At 32.4% G+C, this 26895-nt stretch overlaps 2 protein-coding genes across 2 annotated transcripts in view; one reads left to right on the top strand and one right to left on the bottom strand.

Annotated features, from left to right (window-relative positions):
- The window catches only part of LOC123691643 (protein O-mannosyl-transferase TMTC1-like), a 128147-nt gene extending 107811 nt beyond the window's left edge, over window positions 1-20336 (bottom strand). Inside the window, exon 1 of the mRNA XM_045636145.1 lies at window positions 20152-20336. The gene's annotated coding sequence lies outside the window, so the exon portion shown is untranslated. The remainder of the gene's footprint in view (window positions 1-20151) is intronic.
- Window positions 9181-10179, top strand: LOC123691938. The gene has a single exon (XM_045636533.1). It carries the CDS (start codon window positions 9181-9183, stop codon window positions 10177-10179), a length of 999 nt encoding a protein of 332 aa, XP_045492489.1.
- Window positions 20337-26895: the final 6559 nt, after the last annotated feature.

Genomic DNA, 26895 nt, shown 5'->3' with positions numbered 1-26895 from the left:
CTAGTATTGAGTACCTCATTAAGGATTAAATTTAGGCGCTAGAAGCGCGGGAAATTATTGGCTAAGTGGTTATATGATATGTTAGTATAATAATTCAAGCATCACTATTCATCTATACTAATATTATTAAGCTGAAGAGTTTGTTTGCTTGATGGAAAGCAAATTCATTTATTAGCATCATGCTAAGACCAACGGGAATGGAGCAATGTAGACAAATAAGCAGGGCGCCGCGCAGGGGCAAGTTGTTCATCACCAAAAAAAATCTTGTTTATAAGTGCATTGTTCTTTTTCTGTAAAGTAATTTTTTTGATCATCTATAATACAAATCGACTTTGAATGCTACAGCCATTAAAGCTCGGATGTTTAACACAACACAAATTTTATACATGTAGATTATAAAGATCCACCGGTACTAAATAGGCTTATAGTAATCCATTTGCTATACCTCGCTTTTCTAACACTGCCCATACATACGTCAAGCAACCATCTACTGACCTTGACATAAAAAGCCCTTATTAGCAACATACCCATGATTAAAAAACAAACAAAAAGTTGACACACCAATATGCATACACCACCATTAGGGAAATGAGCTGTATCGAGAGCGTTGACAGAGGCGCGGCCGATTCGTGGTAATCGACGGACAAATAGACAAATATTTGTTCCCGCGATTGAACAGCGGCCGATCGGTACACAGACAGTTCAGCTTACTGTAATACATTTCATTTATGAACGATATGTATAGAAAGGTAAATATCGGTGCTAAATTATACAAATTGTGTGGTGGCTTTCAATAGAATATTTTTGATGGAAAAGTATTAAAATACAATTGATATATTTTTTGGTTTATCAAGGTCATACACATTATTCTTTTCTTTTGAATATACAATTTGTTGATCACTTAAAAAAGCTTCATCGTCTCTCTTCCATAACACTTGAGACCAAAAATTTATATAAGTAATATAAATTAATATTTTCAAATCATATTATAAAGTTAAGATTATTTATTGTACTTTAGAACTTCAAAGAATGTTTTAAAAATCCTTTCATTAGAACAACGATTAAAATACTTTTAAATTCCAATATTAGCTACATTCCTTGGCTTCCCAACGAAGCTCTGAACTCACAAAATTTTCCTCGCCGCGAAAATATTGTATGAATTCATATAAGTGAACACTTTCCCATAATTTCTGCTTTGTCACACCTGAACAAAAACACTTCCCTAAGCACTATACGGCCAAGTGTTGAGAATAATAACAAACGAAAATCACTCTTCACTGCATAGAAACAAGAGTCAATTCATTTTCAAATCGCACAATAAAAGAAGTCCATTTAGCTAACGATGACTTATTAACGATAACGATTTCATTGTTATTCCTATTTTCTTTGACGCGGTTAGGCCATTAGGGCGACAAGCTATTTTCGACATTAGGTCTAAGCGATAAGGATCAAAGTGTAAAAATTTTATACGTCAATTAAGAGGTGCATTTAAAATGATCGGTTGACAATTCTTTTGTTTTTTAGGAATGGCGGATATCGAACGCTATTCATAGCGATGGTTATTAGTGACTGAAAAAAGCTATCAGACACTTTTGAAAAATTTGCTGACACAAATTCTGGAGTTCGATTTTTAAGGGTTCCAAATTTAAAATAATAAACATTTCGACAGATGCTCGGTTTCTTGCTGATCTATTTATAAAGATGAATTCTATTAAAATAGGTATCGTATTTTAAAAATTATTAGCAATAAAACTTGTTTGATGTTATTTATGTAAGTTTATAATGTTTTTGTCATTGTGAGGATTAGTGCAGCCATTTTGTGGTTTGCACAATTTAATCAAAATACAAAAATCAACATTTTATAATTTAGGAATATTTTATTGAATCGTACAAAGTGATTTAAGATAAACAACTGACATAAATACTTTAAGTGATACAACTAAAATAAAAAATATTGATGTCTCTAATGTACTACAAAAATACCATATTGCTATTAAGGAAATTAAAATACAATGAAGTTAATGTCAAAGTTAGAAACTATCATCAATCATCAAAGGGTCAATTTATTAAATGAGATATGATGGATATTTATCGGTAAAGTTATGGACAGTATCACTACTTCTTGATATTATGTTTTGTTTAACTTATCTGTTAGTTAAAATATCAATGTATGAATTTATATATCAATTTTTTTTAAATATGTCTACATCAGTAAGCGGTGAACCTAATCACTATTATTTATAATATCTAAACCTGAATGATGAGAGGAAATTGGTAAAAATATTACTGTAAGTAAGTAACACGACATTCATATAAAAATATTTAGACCGGTTGCAGAGCTTCACCGACCATCAGTGCGTACGTCAGTCGCGCTTGTCATATGTATGGAAATACGCGTGCGTATGGTCAGTCTAACTATGAACCGTTTTATGAATTTCCAATATGACAAATGCGACTGACGTACGCACTGATGGTCGGTGAAGCTCTGCAACCGGCCTTATTTGTTTACGTAGTTTTTGACACAATTTCACGCGCGGCTTCGCTCACACCCACTCCACGGTAACAGCGCGGCGTCCCTATACAAATTTCAAAACCCTATTTCATACCCTTTATTGCAAATATGGCATCTTTCCTGTTACAAAGATTTATGTTTTTATTAATATACATTAAGTTATATTATTTTTTATATAATCTTTTTAACAAATATAAAAGGAAAACGCTAACATCAATGATACACACGAATAATCATTTTTGTTCCCCTTTGCTATGTTTCACTTTGTGACATGATTGTATGCATCGTAAAAAACCGTAGCATTCAAAGAGTACGTAGCGCGTAGCTAATTCCGCTACGAATGTGCTACGACCTGCTACAAGCGTGACGTAAGCGGGACAAATAGTGAAATAGAACACATTAGGTTTATTTTTTATGTTATTCACTTATACATATATCTATTAAACGGATAGTTAACTAACAATTAATTGTATAAACTAAAATTAATTTCAAATAACCAAACACCATTTTGAGACCAAAATCGAGATTATCAATACAAATCAATTACACAGATTAGGCCAAAATAAGCCACAGTAGCAAATGTTCGTTTGTAATTAAATGAATTTATTCAACACAACCCCTTAAAAACCGCAGTCGCACCGAGTTTGGTATTTAATTCCGAGGGTTAAGCGCTCACAGATGAACCCATAAATTTACTTTTAACCCCCGATTCTGTTAATGGCCGTGATAAGATGACCCGTTTTCATATTCGTTACATCGTTTATTAATTTAATCTGTCTGGTCTAAGGATCAAGTAGTGCTCTATTTATTGTAAACACATTTATTTGAAGGTTATAGTAATTGATAAGCTGGATATTAGTTTAATATTTAAAATAGTCAATCGTCGTTGTTGAAATATAAAATTCAAGGATTATTTAATAAATAAACACGTATTTTTCATTGAGTAATATATAATTTAACATTGTTTTATTTCAAGCATTGTGATTAAAAACTTAGAAGCTCCGATTTGATTATTTATACATACATTTAATATGACACCTATTTTCATTTAATAAAATACATAAAATTATAAAATTACATGAAAGTTACCAATTGTCATGAAAATCGTTAAAGCTATCGAGAACCAATTAAATACACGAGAATTCCTATTTAATAGTCCTCGTTAGACAGCAATTATTTAATAGTCAAGCCACGGAATTTCACAATAATTCTAGACAGAAATTAAACGGAGTATTTATAATAAAAACGTACAATACAATGTACTTTGTTATAATTTCACTATAGCCTTATAATTTTCCTTAAAATCTTCCAAAGCATAAATCCCGACAATTTAGCTGTACTTATTACTCCTGTAATTTAATAGACTACTAGTCTGAGGGCCGGGATGACAATCATTAGTGAAGTAATAGAGTACAGTAATATTATTAACAAGAGGACCCTGGAATCTGGAAAGACGTTGCTTAATATAGACCTTGGTTTGAACACAAGCGGAGCGCGGGTTAACTATTTTTAGAGATTATCAAAGTAGCCTTATATGATCAACTTATATGAATAAAAATGTAGTAAAAAGAAGTATAGTAAACATTATAGATTGTAACAAGTTTATTGAATTATTCACTGCCATTACTCTATGTAAAGAATTTAGGAAATAACGCGCGTATTTTAATTTTAAGTACATAAATTATCTATATACATGGTTTAGGAAGTAAAACAAAATATTTATAACTTCAAATAAGAAATTTAAATATTAATTATACATATTACATTTTATTCAATTTTATACTTATCATATTTTAGGTGAGAGAGAGTGCAAAACACATGCCTGCCTAATTGTGTATGTCTATTCATGTATTTGCTCAATACACAGCACTATAGCTGCTTCTACACGACAAATAAAACCCTCACAAAACAAATGCAACTCGCTTCCACTCACGCCGTGCGCCGCAGCCCAAGATCAGGGTTGTCAAAGGCAAGAATTACACGTTTACACGCCAACATTGAGCTTTATCTTGTTTAGTCAGACGGCGACCCGCCGACATATTTGATTACAATTGAAACGCTTTGCTAACCCTACGTAACCCTTGATCATATTCGGAGCGGGATTTTTGGAATCTTGCTTTGAAATGGGACGACGTTCGCTCTTATTTTGTTAATCGAATGTTTAGTGGCTCTTCTTTTAGGGTTTGTGGAAGTGTTTGAGGATGTGATGGTTCATGAATGAGTAAATATGCGTTGTTTTTTGGTAAATAGATAATTATATATTTAATTCCTATTTACAAACATTTTGTCGTGAGCATTAACGCGAAAATATGCATAATGCTTTTAAATTTAAAACTTAACTCTTTAACATTTTTTTTGAAGTTTTGTATTTTTGAAAGCAATCGTCAATTTCATGTTATGAAAACAAATGGTATTTTGTTAATTGATTGTTTTGTTTTAGTTAATCATCTTATTAAATATAAAATAATTTTACAGCCGGTTTTTTTTTATTTAGATAAATAAATACATTTCATACAACAGCATATAGTACCAACTTCCGACCCACATAAAATACCCTTTTATATTAACATTTGCTGAGTTGTTTCTGTTTCACGAAGACCCCTCATCTCACGTGACGTGACTACTTCTGTTATAAAAAATTCACTCCGATATACCTTTCGGCTAAATTTACACCATGGAATGTCACCTTCGGCAGCTGTCAATCTTTCGTTATGGTTGTATACGTAGTATATTATTATTAGTCTGTGGTTATGGTGTAAGATCCCACTTAAGAAAGACCTTACTTTCTCACCTTCATTCCTGTTAAAATATTTATCGGTTTAAATGAAAAATATTGCAATACATTATACTTGCCTAAAATAGTTTTTTCGCATTATAATATATTTAACTAGGTTTCCGCCGGCGGCTTCGCCCCCGCAGTCAAAGAAAAACCCGCATAGTTCCCGTTCCCGTGGGATTTCCGGGATTGCGTAATTTTCCCGGGATATAAAGTAGCCTATGTCCTTTCTCGGGTATCAAAATATCTCCATACCAAATTTCATGAAAATTGGTTCAGTAGTTTAGGCGTGATTGAGTAACAGACAGACAGAGTTACTTTCACATTTATAATATTAGTATGGATTAATTTAACTGGAGATAGAAATGCTCCACTTTTTATGTTTTTATAATGTTAAGATCAGATTTCAGTTACATAATATGATTATTATGTTTTATCACGCCTCTTTCTATTTTTTATTTATCTAATGTAGAGCCGCTAACAAAATAAGTATTTCATTCTTTCCAACGCACTTTTAATATAAATAGGCAAAAAAATTCAACGTAGATTGATTTCTATATGATAGACTATTATATTCATCCAATCGATATTGAAACTGCAAAAACAAAATTATCATCATTAATACCTTGGAAAAGATTCCATTAAGGAATAAAAACACCGTCCCGTTACTCATCCCATTTACGAAGACGCCTTTGTTAGGATAATGCATCTTTTGAAATTTTTAAAATATATTAGCATTTATTTAGTTACGTTCTTTGTTGGACGATGATATTATGATTTTGTAATACGCTATAGTATTTCTTGTTAAAAACGCCTTTCAATATTGAAACGTACTAGATGCTAAGATTTATTTATGCCTCGGTATTTTCTTAGAATTTTGTTTGATTTTTAAGCTATTGCATAGCTTCTATCGCAGGCCTTGAGCGCGGGGACCGATTCGAGAAATTCCGTAACGAAAAAACCTCCCCACTCCGACGGGCGGAGGTGTGGCTTGAGGGCATGCTATGCAATAGCTTTACCGCGGCAGTCCCCGAGTGCCACACGTCTTTTTTTATCATGTTAAAAATTCACTCAAATAATTATTATTGTATATTAAAGAAGAAATTTATATTAAAGTAATTTACAAAAAATTTTTATTATACTATTTTGTATTATTTCTTATATCTTAGAAATAAAATCACACTCAGATCAAAATCATATCAAATTAACTTAATTCTAACATAAAATATGTCCATTGTTGTATTTTTTCTGATGCAGTGTCAACAAAAATGCTTAAGAGCTGAGATTTCTAATAAAATTTATCTATATTACATATTTTTATTGATGGTTGATGGTTGGAATGGAAATCGATCATTTACGGGTTTCTTAGAAACAAAGGTCATAAATACGAACTATCTAAAATTAAGGAATTCCACAGACCATAATAGCAGACACAATTTAAAGCAATCAATGGAACTAGCGCCAGCAACTAGCTTCTGGGAATTAGTGGGAGTGGCAATTTTCCGGAGCAATAATTGTGTGAATTAGCTCTCCTTGTTCGAAGGCTCAATTCGTTGTATTTTTTGGATGTATTTTTGATGAGCTAACGTAAATTTTGATGATGCTTTTTTAATTGAAAAAATAAATAGTTTTTGAATGTTGTTTGTAATGAAATATGTGCATCGATTGCCCATAAATACGATCTATATATTTTATGAAAACGTCAGCATTGAATTAAGCCATCTATATCTTTAATATGTGTAAATTAAGTTCATTATGTATGAAATGGTATATTATGTTTATTATACTTCTTGTTAAAGCAAAATAACGATGAAAGTACTTTATTTAAATGAACATATTTACAACATAGTAATAAACCAGCTAATTCTGTTTTGTAAAACGAAAATGAATTCATATTATGAATTTTATAACTAAATAATATTATGAAATTAAAAATAAATGTCTCTTTAATTATAATAAACGCACGTAAAACTTTTATTATTTGGTGAAAATAAAGGCTCCATTTTCATAATTATATCTAAGACCCCTTAATATTTTTGGCTTACTTATATAGAGTACATTATTAAGAACGTAGAGTTATTAAAACCTAGATATCACAGATTTCACAATAGGGCATTGCTGTGGTATGTTATACATAATATATTAATAATCTCGTTTTTATTGAAACGAAACTTTTTAACAATATTGAATTCCGCAAGTAAATAAAATTTAAAAGACGCAGAACGTTAGATTAAATTGGTAAGTTCAAGAATAGTAATTTCGTTGAAAACAAATTCTTAAAAATTCAAACAATAAAATATTAATAATACCACGAATAAGTTTTATTTAGGTCACTCTAAAACCTTTATACCCATTTTCCACGCTTACAATGAAAAATTATCTTGATCGAGTCGAGATAATCCTCGTTCCACGACCCGTAGCGCGTCGTAGCCGGTCTACGGCGTCGTAGGACTTAGACCTACGCGAAGCCTACGCTTTGCCTACGCACCTAATAATTACTTCTAACCGAAATAAAACCAAGACTATAATTTGTATGTTAATTGTATATTTGAATGGTAAAGGTTAATGACTCGTGATAAAATCATACGCCTGTACATGGTTTGTACAATTGCTGGACGGGATCGTAAAAATAATGTTTCCAATATCATTTATATAAAAAAGACGTTTTAGTAAGACAATTTTTTACTTAAGAACAGCGGAGCGGTTTTGGTTTGGTTTTAGATTTGTTTCCGCCAAGATTAGGATAATAAACGTTAAAAAATTAAAAACAAACGCATCATCCACACGGGTGAAACCGGGGTGACAAACTAGTACACATTGTAATAAAGACAATACAGAATATATTCTGAAATAATAGCATATTTTTATTGAATACCCAAGTAATTACATATTTTAAAGCCACCAGTTTGTAGTTGAGAATAACGTTAATTAATAAACAGACATGTAGTTCATTTATAATATGCTATAATTAAATTCTCATCTAAAGCTGCTGGCTATGTTCAATGATATAATATTCATAAGTTTTAGGATGAATAATAAGGTCTTTAGAACTCATGATTTTATATACATTAAAATATTCTTATTGCTTTGAACGCATCCTTGGTACAGTGGTTGACGCGTGAGTGTAGATCCGAGTGGTCCTGGGTTCGATTCCCGGGACGAAGAAAAAAAATGCCTCGGTCTGGCAGGACATATAAGGCTGATCACTTGTAGCTAAAAAATGAGAGAAAAATTTTTTTTTTTTTTGGCCCAACCGGTAAACTGTTAACTTCGCAAGTTTGTTGTTCTGTGATAAATAATAGTTTAAATAATCAAATTCAAGTTAGCCAGTGTAAAACTTTGTTTATTTCGAAAGTTCTAGTAACATTAAAAATTAAAACTAACTCTGTTTCTGTGCAATTGAAGAAATAAAGTGTTTCTTTCGTTTAACAATTTCAAAGTAATTAGTGCAACAAAATATCATCTGACGGTACGAAGAAAAAGTGTGATTCATTGTGTATGCGAACGCCACCGTTATTGCTAGTGCGGACGGGTGATTATCGCACGCATAGCCCTAGTGTCGTCGTTTACTCATCGCTCGTCAAAGATTAAGGAACTTTCCGATACGTCGAGTGGTAAAACATACGCGTGTGCCTCACAGAGACTAACGATTTAAAAATTTGATCTTTTATTATTTATTGAATTTCATCAAGTTATTTGTAATCAGAATACATAAGTCTTGTTTATCTTATAGACATATAAGATAAAATAAATGGCGTCTAAAAATAATAATTTGTCCTGTGCTGGATGTTTGAACCCAATCTCCGGGAAACACTTCATACAATGTAGCCTATGTGAAAAGATATATGACATTCTGTGCGCAAACATATCTGAAAGGCGTTTCTTAAATTCTATGACTAAAGAGCACAAGAAGAGTTGGACCTGTCAAGCATGTAGAAATAAGCGTCCCAAGGGAGATAATTCCAACACTCCTGTACGTTCGTTAAAGTCGGATACTGGTGCTGAGGTGTCGTGTAGCGATGAGGATAGCATTTCTCCTAACTTTGTCACAGCCCGTCGTCCGACTCACACAAAAGTTCTGGAAGTTAAGGTACCTCCCTCAGGACCTCAATCGATTGTAAGTCCAACTGATCAAGTAGGCGGTTCTTTGAAGGATCAACTTCTCGATTCCCTTAGGCTTGAAATACCATCTTTGCTATCCCAAGTATTAAAGAAGGAATTGGTCACCTTTAAGGAAGAGCTCTTGGAACTTCGTAAATCTGTTTCTTTTTTGAGCGATATGAACGATGAGATGCGTGAAAATATAAAGTCTTTGTCGAAGGATAACAAGCAATTAAAATCTGAAAATGATGCTCTAAAATCATCTGTCCATGAATTGTCTGACCGACTTAACAAAATAGAACAAAGTCTTAGGGACAAAAATTTGGAAATAAAAGGTGTTCCTGAGCACCCATCTGAAAATGTCCTTAACTTAATACAGCAGTGCGCTTCTATTGTTGGACACAAAATTGCTGATGGTGATGTCGTGAAGTGTAACCGTGTGGCTAAACAGAACAAAAACACGAATGTTCCTCGTACAATTATTGTGCAATTTAACAGCGAGAGACGACGAGATGAATTTTACTCCGCTGTCTATAGATATAATAAAGCAAATCCTGATAATAAACTCAATACTGCCTTATTTGGTCTGGCCGGTGAAAAGAAGCCCGTTTATATATCAGAGCACTTGTCTCCTCAAAATCAGGCTCTACACATTGCAGCAAGAATGAGAGCTAAGGAGTTATCGTACAAATTCGTTTGGGTTCGTAGTGGCCGCATATTTGTGAGAAAAGACCCCGGATCGCAATATATATTCATTAAGGACAGTAAAAGTTTAGATTTAATGCATTAGTTAAATTAATATTTTTATCTTTTTTTTTTTAGATTAACTTGTTTCTTAGTTATTTTTTTCTGGTTTTTGATAATGGCTTTCTCAATTTATTATCAGAATATACGTGGTATGAAGAGTAAAACCATAGAAATTTCTAATTCCATTTTGATTAATAGTTATGACATCATATGTATTTGTGAAACTTGGTTAAATAATACTGTTCTCTCGAGTGAAATTTTTGATAATAGATATCAAGTGATACGTAGAGATAGAAGCGAAGCATTCTGTAGTGCATATAACAAAGGACATGGTGGTGGCGTGCTGGTAGCCTTGTCTAAGGATTTCGATGTAGTTGAAAGGAATGATTTGCAGTCCGAACTCTTGGAAGACCTATGGCTACATATTAAATTAAAAAATCGTGCTGTGTTAAACCTATGTATTGTGTACCTACCTGATTACTTGTCAACGAGTGTGGTATCTGAATATATGGATAAATGTTCCCATTTTTTAGGTAGTTCATCTGATTGTAGTACTCTTATATTAGGTGATTTTAACTTTCCCAATTTAATATGGTCAGATAATGGCGGCCTTAATAGTTACTCATGTCCAAAAACAAAATTACTTTACGAATTTTTACAGTGCACGTCTTTATCCCAAATTAACAATATAGCCAATATAAACGGTAGGTTCTTAGATCTCGTAATCACAAATACGCCAGATTTATACAAAATTACTAACGGCGCTCCTTTAAGCCGCCTTGACAATCATCATCCTCCTTTGGAAATCACATTCAGTTACATGCTCGCATCTCTGAATCAAAATAACTGTTTTGACAAGCTTTGTTTTTACAAAACCGATTTCAATAGTTGTAACGACCATATCCAAAAAATAAACTGGCAACAACTTGCTTTGAACTTACCGATAGATGAATTTGTCCAACTATTTTATAATAAAATTCATACTATTATCGAAAAATATACACCACGAATAAAACGCCACCGGAATCACTATCCCATATGGTTCTCGAAGGACTTAAAAAGAATACTTAAATCTAAAGAGAAATTTCATCACCGTTACAAAAAGTACTCCAATCCTCGTGATTATGATACTTTTTCAATTCTAAGATCTAGATCGAAAAAATTAATAGATTCTTGTTTCAGGTCGTATATCGGTAATATCGAATGCAGTCTCACTAAAGATTTGAAGTCTTTCTGGCGATATACAAAAAACAAGAAAATTACAAACGACATTCCTCGCAGTATGTACTACAAAAATCAAGTTGCTAACACAGGACATGATATAGCCAATTTGTTCGCTACATACTTTTCTTCGGTTTATAAGCAAAATTGCAAAGTTGCCTACATTCCCAAATTTGCTTCATCAAATTACACACTAAACAACATACACATATCTGAGAGCGTAGTATTATCTTATCTAAAGAAAATCGACTTAACCAAAAGCACTGGTCCCGATGGCATACCACCAGTCTTTATACGTTTATGTTCCTCATCTCTCGTAAAACCGTTAACTCTGTTATTTAATAAATCCTTAATCGAAGGAACATTTCCGTCTTTATGGAAGCTAGCCAAAGTGACACCAATTTTCAAATCCGGTGATAAGAGAAATGTCGAAAATTATCGACCAATTAGTATTTTGAACTGCTTTGCTAAAGTGTTTGAAAGCATTATATACGAACATATGTATAGTCATATCAAACATAGATTAAACGACAAACAACATGGGTTTGTAGCTGGTCGCTCAACAAATTCAAACTTACTAATTTATACTAATTATCTGACAGAATCATTTGATAGTAAATTACAGGTGGATTCTGTTTATACAGACTTTTCCAAAGCATTTGATACTGTAAATCACACTATCCTTCTTTCAAAACTCAATCATCTTGGCATACATGGTAGTCTGTATAGGTGGATGAGTTCATATTTAGCAAATAGATCACAATTGGTTGCATTGTATGGCTATGACTCTGTTCCATTCTTATCCCCTTCCGGTGTACCGCAGGGTTCCAATTTGGGGCCACTGCTATTCTTGATATATATTAACGATCTTCTTGAATTAATCTCATGTAATACTCTTGCGTACGCGGATGACGTCAAGATTTTCCACAGAATACAAGATTATAGTGACTGTCAGACCTTACAAAGGGATTTAGATGTCGTCAGTGAATGGTGCAATACCAATCGTATGACCCTAAATGTTAAAAAATGCCAAGTAATGTGTTTTACTAAAAGTAAAAGGCCGATTATTTTTAATTATAACATTAGTCATGTAACACTGGAACGAGTCAATGTCGTTAGAGACTTAGGTGTGATGTTCGATTCTTCACTATCATTTAGACCGCACTACGATTACATTGTCAGTAAGGCCAATAAAAGTTTGAGCTTTGTTTTACGTACTGCCTCACCATTTAAAAATCCGAAGTCGTGGATAATATTATATTTAACCCTTGTAAGAAGTATATTGGAATATTGTTCATCGGTGTGGCTTCCAATATACAATAATCACATAAACCGCATTGAAGCTGTGCAGAGGCGCTTCTTACGTACATTATGTGGTAAATTAGGTTTACGGCGTAAAATACCTGAATATGATCAGCGTTTGCGTAAATTCCACCTAATGAATCTAGAAAGCCGTAGGACCCTGGCTGATTTGTGCAATCTGCATAAAATAGCCAATGGGTTATTAGGGAACGAGCTTTTGTCTAGCCTTAACTTTAGAGCTCCTACCCGCCCTTCACGCACTCCACGTCTATTCAGCATACCACCTACCAGAAACAATGTTTCGCATAACAATCCTGTACACAGAATGTGCCGCCTGTATAATAATTTAGACCCGGATTGTGACATATTCTTGGGTAGTTTGGATGTTTTTAGAAGTAATGTTTATAAATTGCTGTAACAACGTATTTTGTTTTTATTTTTTGTATATTAAATAGTGGCTTTTTTTTTTTTTTCACTCTGTTAGAATTTTCTTGTTCTTAGTTTGTTTTTGTTCCTGGCTATAGCTTGGTATAAGTAAGCTGTGTACGGTATTAATTGGATTGTAGAATTTATATCTATTATTAGATAAGAGCTAGATATAAGGTATTGTTCTACAATCTGTAACTGTACCTGTTTATAAAAAAAAAAAAAAAAAAAAAAAAAAAAAAAAAAAAAAAAAAGATGTATGCATAAAGCATCTGCCCCCTTACCCCACTAGGGGACACGGGACTTCACTTTTAAGATATTTTCATACACTTTTCTTTGCGTCTATATTATGATGAATACAATATCTACAAATAAAACGTCGTTTATCAAATATGGTTCCCGGAAATGAATACGTGTATCTAACAATAATACAAAGACGTAAAATAAACATGTAACGGGAATTTCGTTGACTATAAAAAATTTACTGACAATAAAACGGAATGAAACAAAGAATTATTTCAAATGACTCTGCCCCCGTATTTTCTCCTAATACATGGTAATAACGATCGGTTTTAGAGTTCTTATGCCGATATAGAATCATCGTAAAATTATAGCTGTTTTATTTACATATTCCCCATGCAATTTGTTTTATTTATCGAGCCTTGGAGGATGCTAGAAATTTTATCAGATATTACAAATGAATAGGTATGGAATGTACCTATGATATCTAACAAAATAAATCTATAATTTTAGTAATATTCTACCTATCGGTCTAAAATATATCTCGAATTGATCCTTAAAAGCTTAGTAATGTACAAATAGATACAGAGTTTGGTGTTTCAAATATATGAGAATTATTTTTGCTTCTAAAACCTTTATACGGCTAGGTCAAAAGAAAGATGGACGGTAACGTATGTTCTATAATTCAATGTTTATTTTGAGTTAAAGCTGTAGGCGATATTTTCAATGTTCGTATCATCGTGTATTTTAATAAATAAGAGGCTGTTAATAGTCTCATATTAATGTTAAATAAAAAGAATGACTGAAATACCCATATTAACTTTATACATTTCTCATGAGCGTTCTGGGTTTTGTCCCCTGGGTATCGAGCTGACTAAGTAAAATATGACTACCTTTTCTATAAGACTAATATAGTTGTAAAAAATATATATACATGAGGAACACGAAGATACTCTTACTATCTAATATATAAAAATCAATGCCACTTTTCGTTGTAATTCCATAACTCGAGAACGGCTGAACCGATTTCGATAATTCTTTTTTTATTATATTCCTTGAAGTACGAGGATGGTTCTTATGTAGAGAAAACGTTAATATGTACCACGGGTGAAGCCGGGGCGGACCGCTAGTTATTATTAAAAAAGAAGTACATTAATTAAAATGGCAAATACCTACATATATAAGAGTCACACTAAAAGTCGAGTCTAAAATAGCTCCACACATAATTGCGTAACATCGCAACACCCATCCAACAGCCGAAGTAAGCTGATTACATGAACAGAAACACTCGCATACGTTTTGTAGAATATTCAAATTTGATAACTCCGAAACTAGGCAATCGTATTACATGTAGGAGTTGATATGAATTCATAGCGTTAAATATTATGTTAACGTATATTAAGATGTACAACTTGATGAGATGTTCCCGGAATATATATCGTGTTCTGATGTTTAAAGTATGTGAGAATTTAATTAATATTCCACGGGATGGAGTTGATTCTGGATAAGTTTATGAAACTTAGACAAGAGTCTTCGGGTGTTAATACAATCGTTTGTACGATGTTATAGTTTATAATATTATAGAGATAGTTTCTATTATATGTCTTTGACTCATTGTTATAAAAGCATTTCCTTTGTTAAAGTTCATGGGTGGTGGTGATTACCTTCAAGCGACACACCAGATGCTTTATATGCCATAAAAAATGTTGTCTATTTGTGACAGTGCGTGTGGCCACCATACGAAATTATCGTGCCCTTGCCCACACCAAATCTTCATAAAACTGAAAAATTATTACATTTTTCCGCATTCACAGCTGTCAAAGCGTCCACACTCCACAGCTAATAAATAAATCCAAACATTACAGGCTAAGCTGGTTGAAAGAAAAGGTATTTGAGAGCGTTTAGCGCACCCAGAGCTTAAGGCGCCCCGTAATCCCGGCGTTCGATCGAGGCCACGGTTTCCTTTAATTAACTATTTATTTATGGAGGGATTCCGATTTTAATGCGGTACACTTTGGATTTCGATTGACGTCGTTTGGTGGGTTTTTGATGGAGAAGCGTGGGTGTGATTGCGCTGTGGATAATTTAACATTAGAGGCTGATGATTGGTGTTTTTGAACGCATATTTTAAACTTCATTAATACTTGTGACTTATACTTTGGAAGTTATACGCTTTCTAAAATGTTATAATTAATTTGTTTCGATAATATTGACTTATAATTTTACTTAAAGTTAAGTATTATATTATGTTCTTTATTGATGTCCTTGAAATAAATGTTTTTTTCTTTCTTTCTTTCTTTCTTTTTCTTATAAGTTTTTATCTATACATATAATAAATCTGTAGAAGGGTCAATTCTGTACATTGAAAATATTGAAAAAATAACTAGCAGGGGGTGTTACTGGATCGATACCAAACCCAAATATGTGATTAAAAAAATTTTTGTCTGTCTGTCTGTCTGTCTGTCTGTCTGTCTGTCTGTCTGTATGTGAAGACATCACGTGAAAACTACCGGTTCGATTTCGATGAAACTTGGTATAATTATACCTTATTATCCTGGGCGTAAAATAGGATACTTTTTATCCTGGAAAAACACGTAGAAAAAAAATTAATCTCAATTTTTCAGTTATCCATAGACGTTGTTCTGTAGTAGGTACCGCGAACACACGTTGCGTATTATTATAGACCTAGCCGTATTTGGGTCCAATAGATATTTATAAGATGTCATTGTCCGAGTTACTCAAAATGGAGAAATAAACCATCCACGCAAAGACCGACATCCGCGCGGACGGAGTCGCGGGCGGAAGCTAGTCTATAATATAAATATAAATTATTGTGACGAAAGTTCTCCAAGAAGAAGTTGAACTTTATTTATTTTTTTAATTTAAATATAAGTTATAAATAAAGTTCATTATACATTATAATTATATACTTTGACCCAACATATTCGCACACTATTTTAAAGCAAATTATTTATTTACCTAAAACACAGGATTACATTTACAAAGACCTTGTTAATATTTAAACATTTCTGTTTCACACTGACCTAGCTTAAAACGAGTGTTTGCAAAACGCAACTTTACCAACAAACCTTTGTTGACCCACAAGGTTAACTAGCTTTGTCACACGGTTTCACCGAGACTAAAGTATATCAGCAGCTCATGTTTTATTCTGATATATAATCTATATTACTGTAAAGTTTCATCCAAATCCGTCTAGTACTTTTTCATGAATGAGTAACAAACGTCCATACATCCATCAAAACAAATATTCGCATTTATAATATTACTAGCTGTTGCCCGCAGCTTCGCTTGCGTGGAAAAGATAAATTTTCATGGTATAAGTTTTCATCCCCTATTTTACCCCTTTAGGGGATGAGTTTTTTAAAATCCTTTCTTAGGTTATGACATCTACCTGCATGCCAAATTTCAGCCCGATACGTCCAGTGGTTTGGGCTGTGCATTGATAGATCACTATATCAGTCACCTTTGAGTTTTATATATATAGATTATTATACTAATCCTACTATATCAAATATTTTACAACGTTCGTGAAAATGTTTTTGAGTTGGTATATTTCAAACGAACAAAGATACAAAAAAATTATATTATTAAATAAGCTAAGTTTGGAACAAAGGAAACAAATTGATATTGTCAAATCACTTATTTTCCATGCCTCATTTGATTGACCTATTTATTAAATATAAATATTGTCTTTGTTATAAAGCTTCTAATATTATATATATTTTTATTACTTGAATACGTTTATTATTCATATAATGAATATTTAAATGATAATTGTACATTTTGGAGCCTTTCTAATCTATACTTAATTACTTAATATTATAAAGCTGAAGAGTTTGTTTGTTTGAACGCGCTAATCTCGGGAACTATAACTGGTCCGATTTGAAAAATTCTTTATGTGTTATATATCCCATTTATCGAGGAAGGCTATATATCATCACGCTAAGACCAACAGAAGCGGAGCCACGCGGGTGAAACCGCGCGGCGCAGCTAGTAATTAATAATTATCTATTTATTAGCTGACTGGGAGACGACTTCCACACCACCTGATGAGTTTTCTGTATACTTAGATTTATTTAATATTTAACTGCTTTTCAATAATTAATAGTTATTGCAAGCCTATTTTTTATGCACCGTAGGTAGGAAAACTTTCAGTTAGTGAGCCTAGCATTTTTGAATAATGCACTATAATGATAAGATTAATCTAATAGTAATATTAGTTTTAAAGGTACCATAACATTTCACTCAACAAACTAAAAAACATTTATAAACTACTAGCTTACCGCCCGCGGCTTCGCCCGCTTTGTCTAAAACCTAATAAATTATACTAAAACCTTCCTCTTGAATCGCTCTATCTATTAAAAAAACCGGATCAAAATTAGTAGCGTAGTTTTAAAGATTTAAGCATACAAAGGGACATAGGGACAGAGAAAGCGACTTTGTTTTATAGTTTGTAGAAACGATGTTTCATTTTTAATTTTTCCACAAAGTTACTTCTACAAAACCCCTCAAGAACTGTCTTGTCCAATTCTAAAATTTTCGGTCCAGTTAAAGAGCTCTTCAAACTCACTAAGTCGTATTTTTCCGTGCACTAAAGACCAAAGTCGCTTGAACGGAAATAGAAGTGTCAAAGAAAACTTAACGCGGTGCCTCGTTTGATCCGCGGAAATAAAGTCGTTATAGCGCGACTTATATGAGATCTTGACAAGAGATATTTTCACTGAGATAGTCGCTAATTTTAAGCGTAATTTATTTAGTTTCTAGCGCTTTAGAGTAGGTCAAAGCAATTTTGTTTGGACATAATTTTAATGTCACTTTCATAGATGGAGTATGTATGTGTTAGCTATATTAAATTGTACTATCACGTTTCCACAAATTGTTCTCAAAAATGTTTAGCTTTTGATGATATTTGTTTACATAAAAAAATATAAACGTATCAATTTCATTATAAAAAATATTTACTTTGTACTTTATCCTACACTGTACATATTTTAATTGTTATGTTTCTCTGAAACTCTGTCCACATATACAATACTAGCTGTGCCGCGCGGTTTCACCCGCGTAACTCCGCTCCTGTTGGTCTTAGCGTGATAATATTACTCGTGAATAATGTAGCTTTCGAATGGTGAAAGAATTTTTAAAATCGGTCCAGTAGTTTATGAGCCTATTCATTACAATCAAACAAACAAAGTTTTCCTCTTTATAATATTATAGTGTAGATGATTTATATTTTAAATATATTGATTTTAAAACTATTTAATCAGAATGGCCAATCGCCACTTGTAGAGTCAAAGCCTTTCACAACGTGAACTCGCTTCCACTCTACATCTCTACATACTCTGTTATTCTGTGAATATCGTATTAATTACAAACTAAAATATTATTTAGGTGTGTCAACAGTGATACTTCTCTAAAACTATATGCACTTCACTTAAAACAAGATTTACATTCGCACGCCTTTCGAAACACCGCATGCCATATCACGATTAGATCGAAAATATTAATAAAATTCTATCAAGATTATTATGTATTTTAATATAGATAGAAGAAATAGATATTTACATCTAGAAATATTGTAAATCAAGATTTTGATAATTACAGAGAGTATTTACTTCATTGCAATACGAGAATATATAGAGCAGGTGAGTGAAATACGTTCTAGTATTTGGCCTTCTATATTTTAACAATATAAAATAAATAAAACATCTTCAATAATCTAATTATATATATTTAGATGTTCTGTATTTAAACTAAAAATTAATGAACTCACGTTACAGTATAATATTGTTTCAAATTATCCGACTTTATTTCGACTTTCACTTAACGAGTCTACCAACTTATTGCTAACTTAGACTTCGATGGAATTATAACGTGATGACGTTAACTTAAGCAATTTATAATAACCTTAGTTTGTGATAAGAATAAATTAGTTTTGTGACTTAATATTATTACAATAAAAACTTTGGATCTAGTTTAAGCATGTCGTGCGTTCAATTTTACTATTTGTGTATTGCTCCTAAAAACCAACCTTGATTGCTAACTATTTTAAACACTTTATTCTTAACATAATATAACATAAAATACATTTATTTTCTATACAAAAAATTTAGTAAAAAAAAATCTGCTCTTCAAATGTTAACTTCAAGTAATTTTCACTCTTTTTCTAAGGGACCTTGAGCACTAGCGAGAGAGCTACAGTTAAGTAATTAAATAGAACATACCTATCTAAAATAAACTTTTAGTGAGATTTCAACTGTTATTTTACGACATGTGACCCATTTATAAGCTGTACCCTTGAGATATTGAACATAGACATATTATATACGCTATAGTAATTAGTTTGATAGTTAATATTGATTATATATTGTCAATGGTAATCTTCAGATATTATTAACCTATATTATATTGAATTCATATAGTAGAATTACGTGAACATAATATCGGTTTGTAAGTAAATGTTAATACGACATTATAATTATTGTATACTATGAATGTATGTTGTCCTAAAAATATGTTTTCTGAATTGAATATGATATTTTGAATATTATTTTCTGTTTCGTCGTTTTCGTAGAAGGATCACGTTAATATGATAAAGATGAGGACATGAGAATAAACATGTAATACCTAGTATTCGTCTCTCTAACCTAATATAATCGTCTCTCTAACATTATATCTCCGAATCATCTCACTATTATATAAAAAAATAATTCAACAATTTTCTCTCCAATACAATGTTGTAAATTTCAAATTTCCCTAAGCATTCCAATGTCGCGCGTTTTCCTCTTAAATGATATTATTAACTTACCTCTGCGACACGAAAATCACATAAAGACCCCTTCAATTAATATCACAATTTATGTTTACAACAATCGGTACAATTTGAGACTGTTTTAATTAAACTTTTTTTATAGAGCACAATTTTGACAGTTCATTCGTCATATTATGATTACGACGGTCGTCGGCGACCCGGCGGCAAGACCGTCCCCTATCGCGGTTGCCTATCGACTGATAAAAGATCCACATGGTCAGAAGTGCCAAGCTGCAATACCCACGGCGCATGCGCGATGCAACCAGAATTTAACATCTCGGAACCAACAAATTTTACTTACCACACCGCCACGCCAATATAGGCCGTAATGCAACAGTTTAAGAGTGAGTTATGTAGCTCGCAAATCGGTTATTATTTGTAAGAAAGTTTGAACATGTCCTCAAACTCACTTGTTTGTGTTAAGCGAATTAGCCGCTAGATTATCTTTTTATCGCTTTATTAAGCTTTTGGCTGCGCACTTTATAATACAGAGTAAATTTAGCGTTTTAACGTATGGATGGTATTCGTTTTGTAGAGTCTTCAGTGCAACTTTGTTTTGGTGGCGAATTTTTATAAACTTTTATAAGCACGTCGATTTATTTTATTGTAGTTATGGGTAATTTAACTTTAGATGACTAAACGCCCTATTAAAAACTATTACTACTAATTATTATAAGTACGTAGTTTATTTACTATGTCAAGCATGTACAAAACTGACAATTTATACTTAATATTATAAAGCTGAAGAGTTTGTTTGTTTGAACGCGCTAATCTCGGGAACTACTGGTCCGATTTGAAAAATTCTTTCGGTGTTAAATAGCTCATTTATCGAGGAAGGCTATAAGCTATATATCATCACGCTACAACCAACAGGAAAGGAGCCACGGTGGTGAAACCACGCGTAGCAGCTAGTAATAAATAATCTGAATTAAGTAATAAAAAACAAATTCAAAAATATTGGAGCCTGTAGTGTTCTTATTTTGCTGATGTCAGTGATGATATAAATGAATAGGTACTTACAAAAAATATCACGCTACCTAGTTTTAAACAAGGAAAGTTTAAAGGAAAAAATATTCTTAGACATTCAGCAAACTTACTTCACTCTACACGCTATTTTTTCAAACAGCAATTCAAACTTTAAGCATTTCTTCAATCCAGATTTCTAGGCGTTTCGAAAAGTAGGCAAATCCGGGTCAAGTTCGTCGATAGACTAAATCCAGTACTTGCGAGAAAGAACTAGGTAACTCTGAATTCGATAAAAAATTCCTTCAATTTCTTTCATTTTATATTCAGTTTTTTGAAGTGAAACTTCTTTGTCGGGGTTAGGTTAGGTTAGGTTAGGTTAGGTAAGTAAAAAATATAGTGTAACATTTTTTCGTTACGCGTGACATTTTTCCGTTACGCGCGATCTTTTTCTTATCCCTACCACGCGTGATTCGATGTATTTCTGTAAAGTTGCACTATGCATATTATAGTTAATTATTTTTTGAAAAATAAGGTTATAATGAAGTTTCACTTCTTACGTGTGTACACTAGTACACGCACACATTTTTTACAGTTTATTTATTTTGTTATTGAAGTGTCCTTATATTATGTTCATGTATTTATACTTTCCTATTCAAAATACCAGATGCTCTCTATTTTTCCTCTACATAATATTATTTATTTATTTATTTATTAGTAGTAGATATCTATCCGTATAATAAAGATAGCCTTAAAATATGTGTTAAAATTGACACACGATTTAGAATATGGTGTGAACTATCTTGAACTAGCACGTTCGCTTTTTATTACTCACCTTTTAAAAACACATTTTCCAGAAAAACTTTACAATCATAGCCATTTTCGAGTTCAAGTACTGTCATTCATTTAAATTATTTTCATGAATGTGTCATCTAGTATTTATTTTAAATAAAGAGTGCCTAATATCATGATGTAATAGTAATTTAAGCAATAAGAGTTGCAAATAAGATTTCAAGTAATATATGCAAAAATAAGTAGGTATCCTCTCACATTTTATTACTTTTGACTAGTTTACATCTCCATTATTTTTGGTTCTAAACGTAAAGTTCCTTGTAAAGGTTCTAAACGCGACGTTAAAGTCAAAAATTACGAAATTTACCTCGTATTGATATAATATTTCTGTAACATCTAAACACCTTCACAAAATGTTTCTTCTATACATTATGAATAAAATATTAATAAAAAGCCATACAAGCTTCAAATGGGAACCCTTAAATAAACTTTCTAAACATGAAACCTACATTTATTAACCAAATGCGTTTACCATAAATAGGACCATAATATGAATAAAAAAGATTTATTTAAGCTCAGTAACAGCGTCATAAAGTTGAGCACAAAGGGCCCGGTTCATCCAACACCCCAGATCTTGAGCCCTTATCTCTAAAGGTACAAATTTCGAATATTTCGCACACAATAAATCTAATGATATTCATCTTCACACCCCTACATTTTTACCCTAACGTTGTGTTGATCTGTTGCGATATCGCTTGGTTAGTAAGGGCGGAGAGACGCTAGCGTTTTTTTAAGGAAACTACGCATTTCGATTTTCAGTGATATTATTAAAAAAAAAACATATTTTTACGTACCGAAAAATTTGGTATTTCGTCAATAAGTAATTCTTATCGTATAATTTACTTCTATGTAAAATACCATAAAATATTATGAAAGAACAAATAAATCCAACTAATATTATAAATGCGAAAGTTTGTGAGGATGTGTGTGTGTGTGTGTGTGTGTGTGTGTGTGTGTGTGTGTGTGTGTGTGTGTGTGTTTGTTACTCTTTTACGCAAATACTACTGAACCGATTATAATGAAATTTAGCTTAGGTTTCATCCCGGAAATCCCATGGGAACGGGAACTATGCGGGTTTTTCTTTCAAAAACGGGCGAAGCCGCGGGTGGAAAGCTAGTAATGTCATAAATTTGTCGTAGTTGTGTAGAGTTCAGTTTCGTAGCAATAGCTACAGACATCTACGTTACATTTACTTAATACTTAAATGCAATATTGAATTGTTTTCTTTTGAATTTTAAAAGGAATACACACAATCGTTAAGAAACACTAAGATAACTCTATTATATTATGTAAATAAATAAATAATAGCATACTTTTACTTCAAAAATAAAAATCCATTTATAATATCGTTTTAATATATATTCATACTAAAAAGGTGCAATATATATACAAAAATATAGTTAATGAACTACAATATAATAAACGCTCGTGCATAACAGCCTAACCCGCTCACCCCAACGGATGATATTCCAAGCATATTAAGTATTTAGTAGCTCTGCATTCCAGCTAGTATTTGGCCATTTTAATTAAATTCTTTTATTTTAATGCACATCCCGAGGGGTACTTGACTTCTAAAACTTTTCTTTATAGTGTTTGGACCGTTGAGATAATATTATATGGAGACGACACCGCCTACATCACTTATGTTCCGCTCAACATACGCCATATGGCGTAACTGCACGCTCATTTTTTATTTGTTTTAAAATGAAAAGCATCAAATATGCCTTCGTGTGTGTTACGATATTGCACAAATAATACGAAAAAGTGCAAGGGAATAACTTTCATCGGTAAGTACCTAACTAGATAATAATTTTTAAAACTTAAGTAGTTAGAACAAAAAAATGGCACACAGATTTTGTTCGTGGTGTCTCCTCCATATGTATACCTCAATGGTTTGGACAGTAAACGTAAATTTCTACTATTAATGCACAGCTATCGTTTATCAGAAATGGTCTCGTATCTACACTAATATTACAAATGAAAAGATTGAAAGAACGAAAAAAACATTAAAAAAAAGTTTATCTGGTTAAACGCGCTAATCTCAGGATCGACGATTCCATTTGAAAATTTTTTACAGTGTTAGATTGCTCATTTATCGAGGATGGCTGTAGGTTGTAATATCATCGCTTAGGTCCATAGCAACGAACCAATGCGGGTAAAGCCACGGGGCACAGCTTGTCTATCCGGGATTCGAATTATTTTCAATAGAAAGGACAATGAGTATTCGTTGTTAAATAAAACATTGGATGAATGTGATCACATGTAAAAGTTTATGCAAATTAAAAGGACTTTAGTGCAACAGTTTTACATAGTTACAAATGAAACGTGTTGATTGTATGTAAATATTTAACACGACAATAAAAAGAATTATAAACACAGTTAATATAAAAAAATATTTCAATTAATTTATCTTTTTAACCGACTTCAAAAAAAGGAGGAGGTTATCATTTCGGCCGGTATGTTTTTTTTTTTTATGTATGTACACCGATTACTCCGAGGTTTCTGAACCGATTTACGTGATTCTTTTTTTGTTCGATGCGGGATGCCCATAAAAATTTTATTCGGATAGGCCCAGTAGTTTTTATTTTATGAGCATTTTTGTCTGTAGGTATTTGTAATATTACTATGATTTTTGCAGACCGCGGTCGAAAGCAGACTGTCTACTTAGGTACATAACTATGAGAATACTTGGTTTATTTCAAACAATAATGTAATCAAGCTCATAATTACTCCGAGCTATGCGTTATGAAGCAATTTAACTGATTTACGAACATCATAAGCGGCTATATACTGTGTTGTTCCGTCTTAAACTGTTAACCTGTCATGTCAACTCTTGCGTGATATTTTATTGCCTAGATGCTTCATGTTTATTAAGACAGTGCTACGAATTAACTAAAATGGATAAAGTCATCTTTAATTGCCTAGTATCCTCCTAAAAAGTCAGAAATATTAGAGTAAAATGAAGACTATAATAATTATGTGTGTACTAATTTTCATCCAGATCCGTTCAGTTGTATTTTCCATACGAGATAGAAATCCAATTTAGAAAAACATCCAAATAGCTATGCAAACTTTTCGTTTATGATTTAACTAAAAAATTTATGAACCTGGAAAAAGATTGAAGTCCTTGACACCTGGCATAGATTCTGAACATCGTACGGATGTTTATATTAGGATGGTATCAATATATATTTTTCCTTCATAAATACATTTACAATTTCTCATTCAAGCTCATAGCAAAATATGAGCTTACAAAAATCCGGACAAATGATCTCTAAAACACCGTAATTGGTAAAACCATTGACATAACAAAATGAAATCTCAGACGCGGCGCACAATGGCTTCTCCCAAAAAATTTCATTCGCCAGACGAGAATAAAGATATATTATTCAAAACTAAGTGCATACGAATGGTCCGCTCCCTCCGGGACCGTTGAGGGCGTTCCTGCCTCCGCTTTAATATTTCATATGACATTTCATACGGCGCTTAAAGTTGATGTAATGTTTGGAATCTGTTGTTAGTTCCCGTGTAAATTGTGTTAGTAAATAACCCCTACTTTCCAGGTTTATAAACGATCCTATGAAAGTTTGGTATAGCGTGACGAAAATGTTGTGAATTGGTGTTGTTTTTTTGAAGTACTAATTTGAGAACTTACATAAATAGTAAATATCTCTCGTCTTACATTTACATCTAGCAGAATGATAAAGTACATTCACTTGTATGTTCTGTTATATTTTACAGTTTTTATTTGTTGCTCTATACTCTGGATTTATTTGACTTTAAGTTCATACATTATACATATCATAACCTCTCAATTCTCATTTATCAAAAGCTAGATTAAGTATACCTGAAGCTGGTTCAATTCCTGATTCTTATGAAGAATCGTCTTAACAACTTATTTGAAGATCTATAAGACGTAAGAAGTCACTAAAAATTCTTCTGTGTATCCCATCATTTTCCTCAAATCCGTCCATCAAATCGCTAGCATTAAAATTCAGTGTATCGCCCGACAGCATCATAATTCAAGTGGCCGTTAAACTAGCATTTTCCTGACAGAGCGAATGCCATCCAAACAATCGCGGGCATTAAACGTGGAACTTGTCAAATAAACCAGTCGCGTAGCTCCTTAAGGGCGGATCTAATTCTTTAATTATAAAATGCAAATCCAACTGAATCAGCGCGACAATCAATGGCTCCCTCGGGGACTTTATGGAGTGGAAAGTTGATAGAGCGCTGTAATCGGCCCCGTAAAATTGTCGATGAATTTAGCACGTGATGATGGTTCTGTGGGCTTACTTTGGCCGTGGAAATTGGCTTTCTGTATTTGTTTTGACCACTTTTTGTCAGGAGAAGTAGCTTTATACTACAGAAGTCTGCATGGTTTGATTTAGCGCGGCTCTATCGAAAAAATTTAATTTGTAGACATTGTTTATAAGCTAGCTTATGTGTACAGAAGCATATTATAAACGTATATAACAAATATTATAAGTGTATTATTATGTTGAAGATTTTGGAGTTTACTAAAATTCGAAACTGAGATGCTCAATTACCTGAGGACATTTTTCTTGACCGCTTAATTAAGCTAACATCGAAACATGCAGCTAGCCTATTATTACCTATTATTATTATTATTAGCCTATTATTAACTGAACACTAAATAAATAAATAAATAAAACAGACTAAAAATGTGCGATCGTATGGGCATGGTGATGGGCTCTCAAATTTAAACTTAAAACTATTCGTACATATTTTTTATAAAGCCAGCTAATGGGATTACAATACCAACATGGGTAATGGAAAATCAAATAAACAATGTTATCAAAATATTAATTGAGTATATCAATATTATTACATACATTTTAGTAAACTAGATCAAGAAATTTCAATAGAACAGACACTTAAAACTCCAGTTACAAACATGAATAA

The sequence above is a fragment of the Colias croceus genome, chromosome 5 (assembly GCF_905220415.1).
Source record: "Colias croceus chromosome 5, ilColCroc2.1".
Taxonomy (NCBI): domain Eukaryota; kingdom Metazoa; phylum Arthropoda; class Insecta; order Lepidoptera; family Pieridae; genus Colias; species Colias croceus.
The sequence above is the reverse complement of the archived record's forward strand: the minus strand, read 5'-3'. Positions and strand labels throughout refer to the sequence as shown.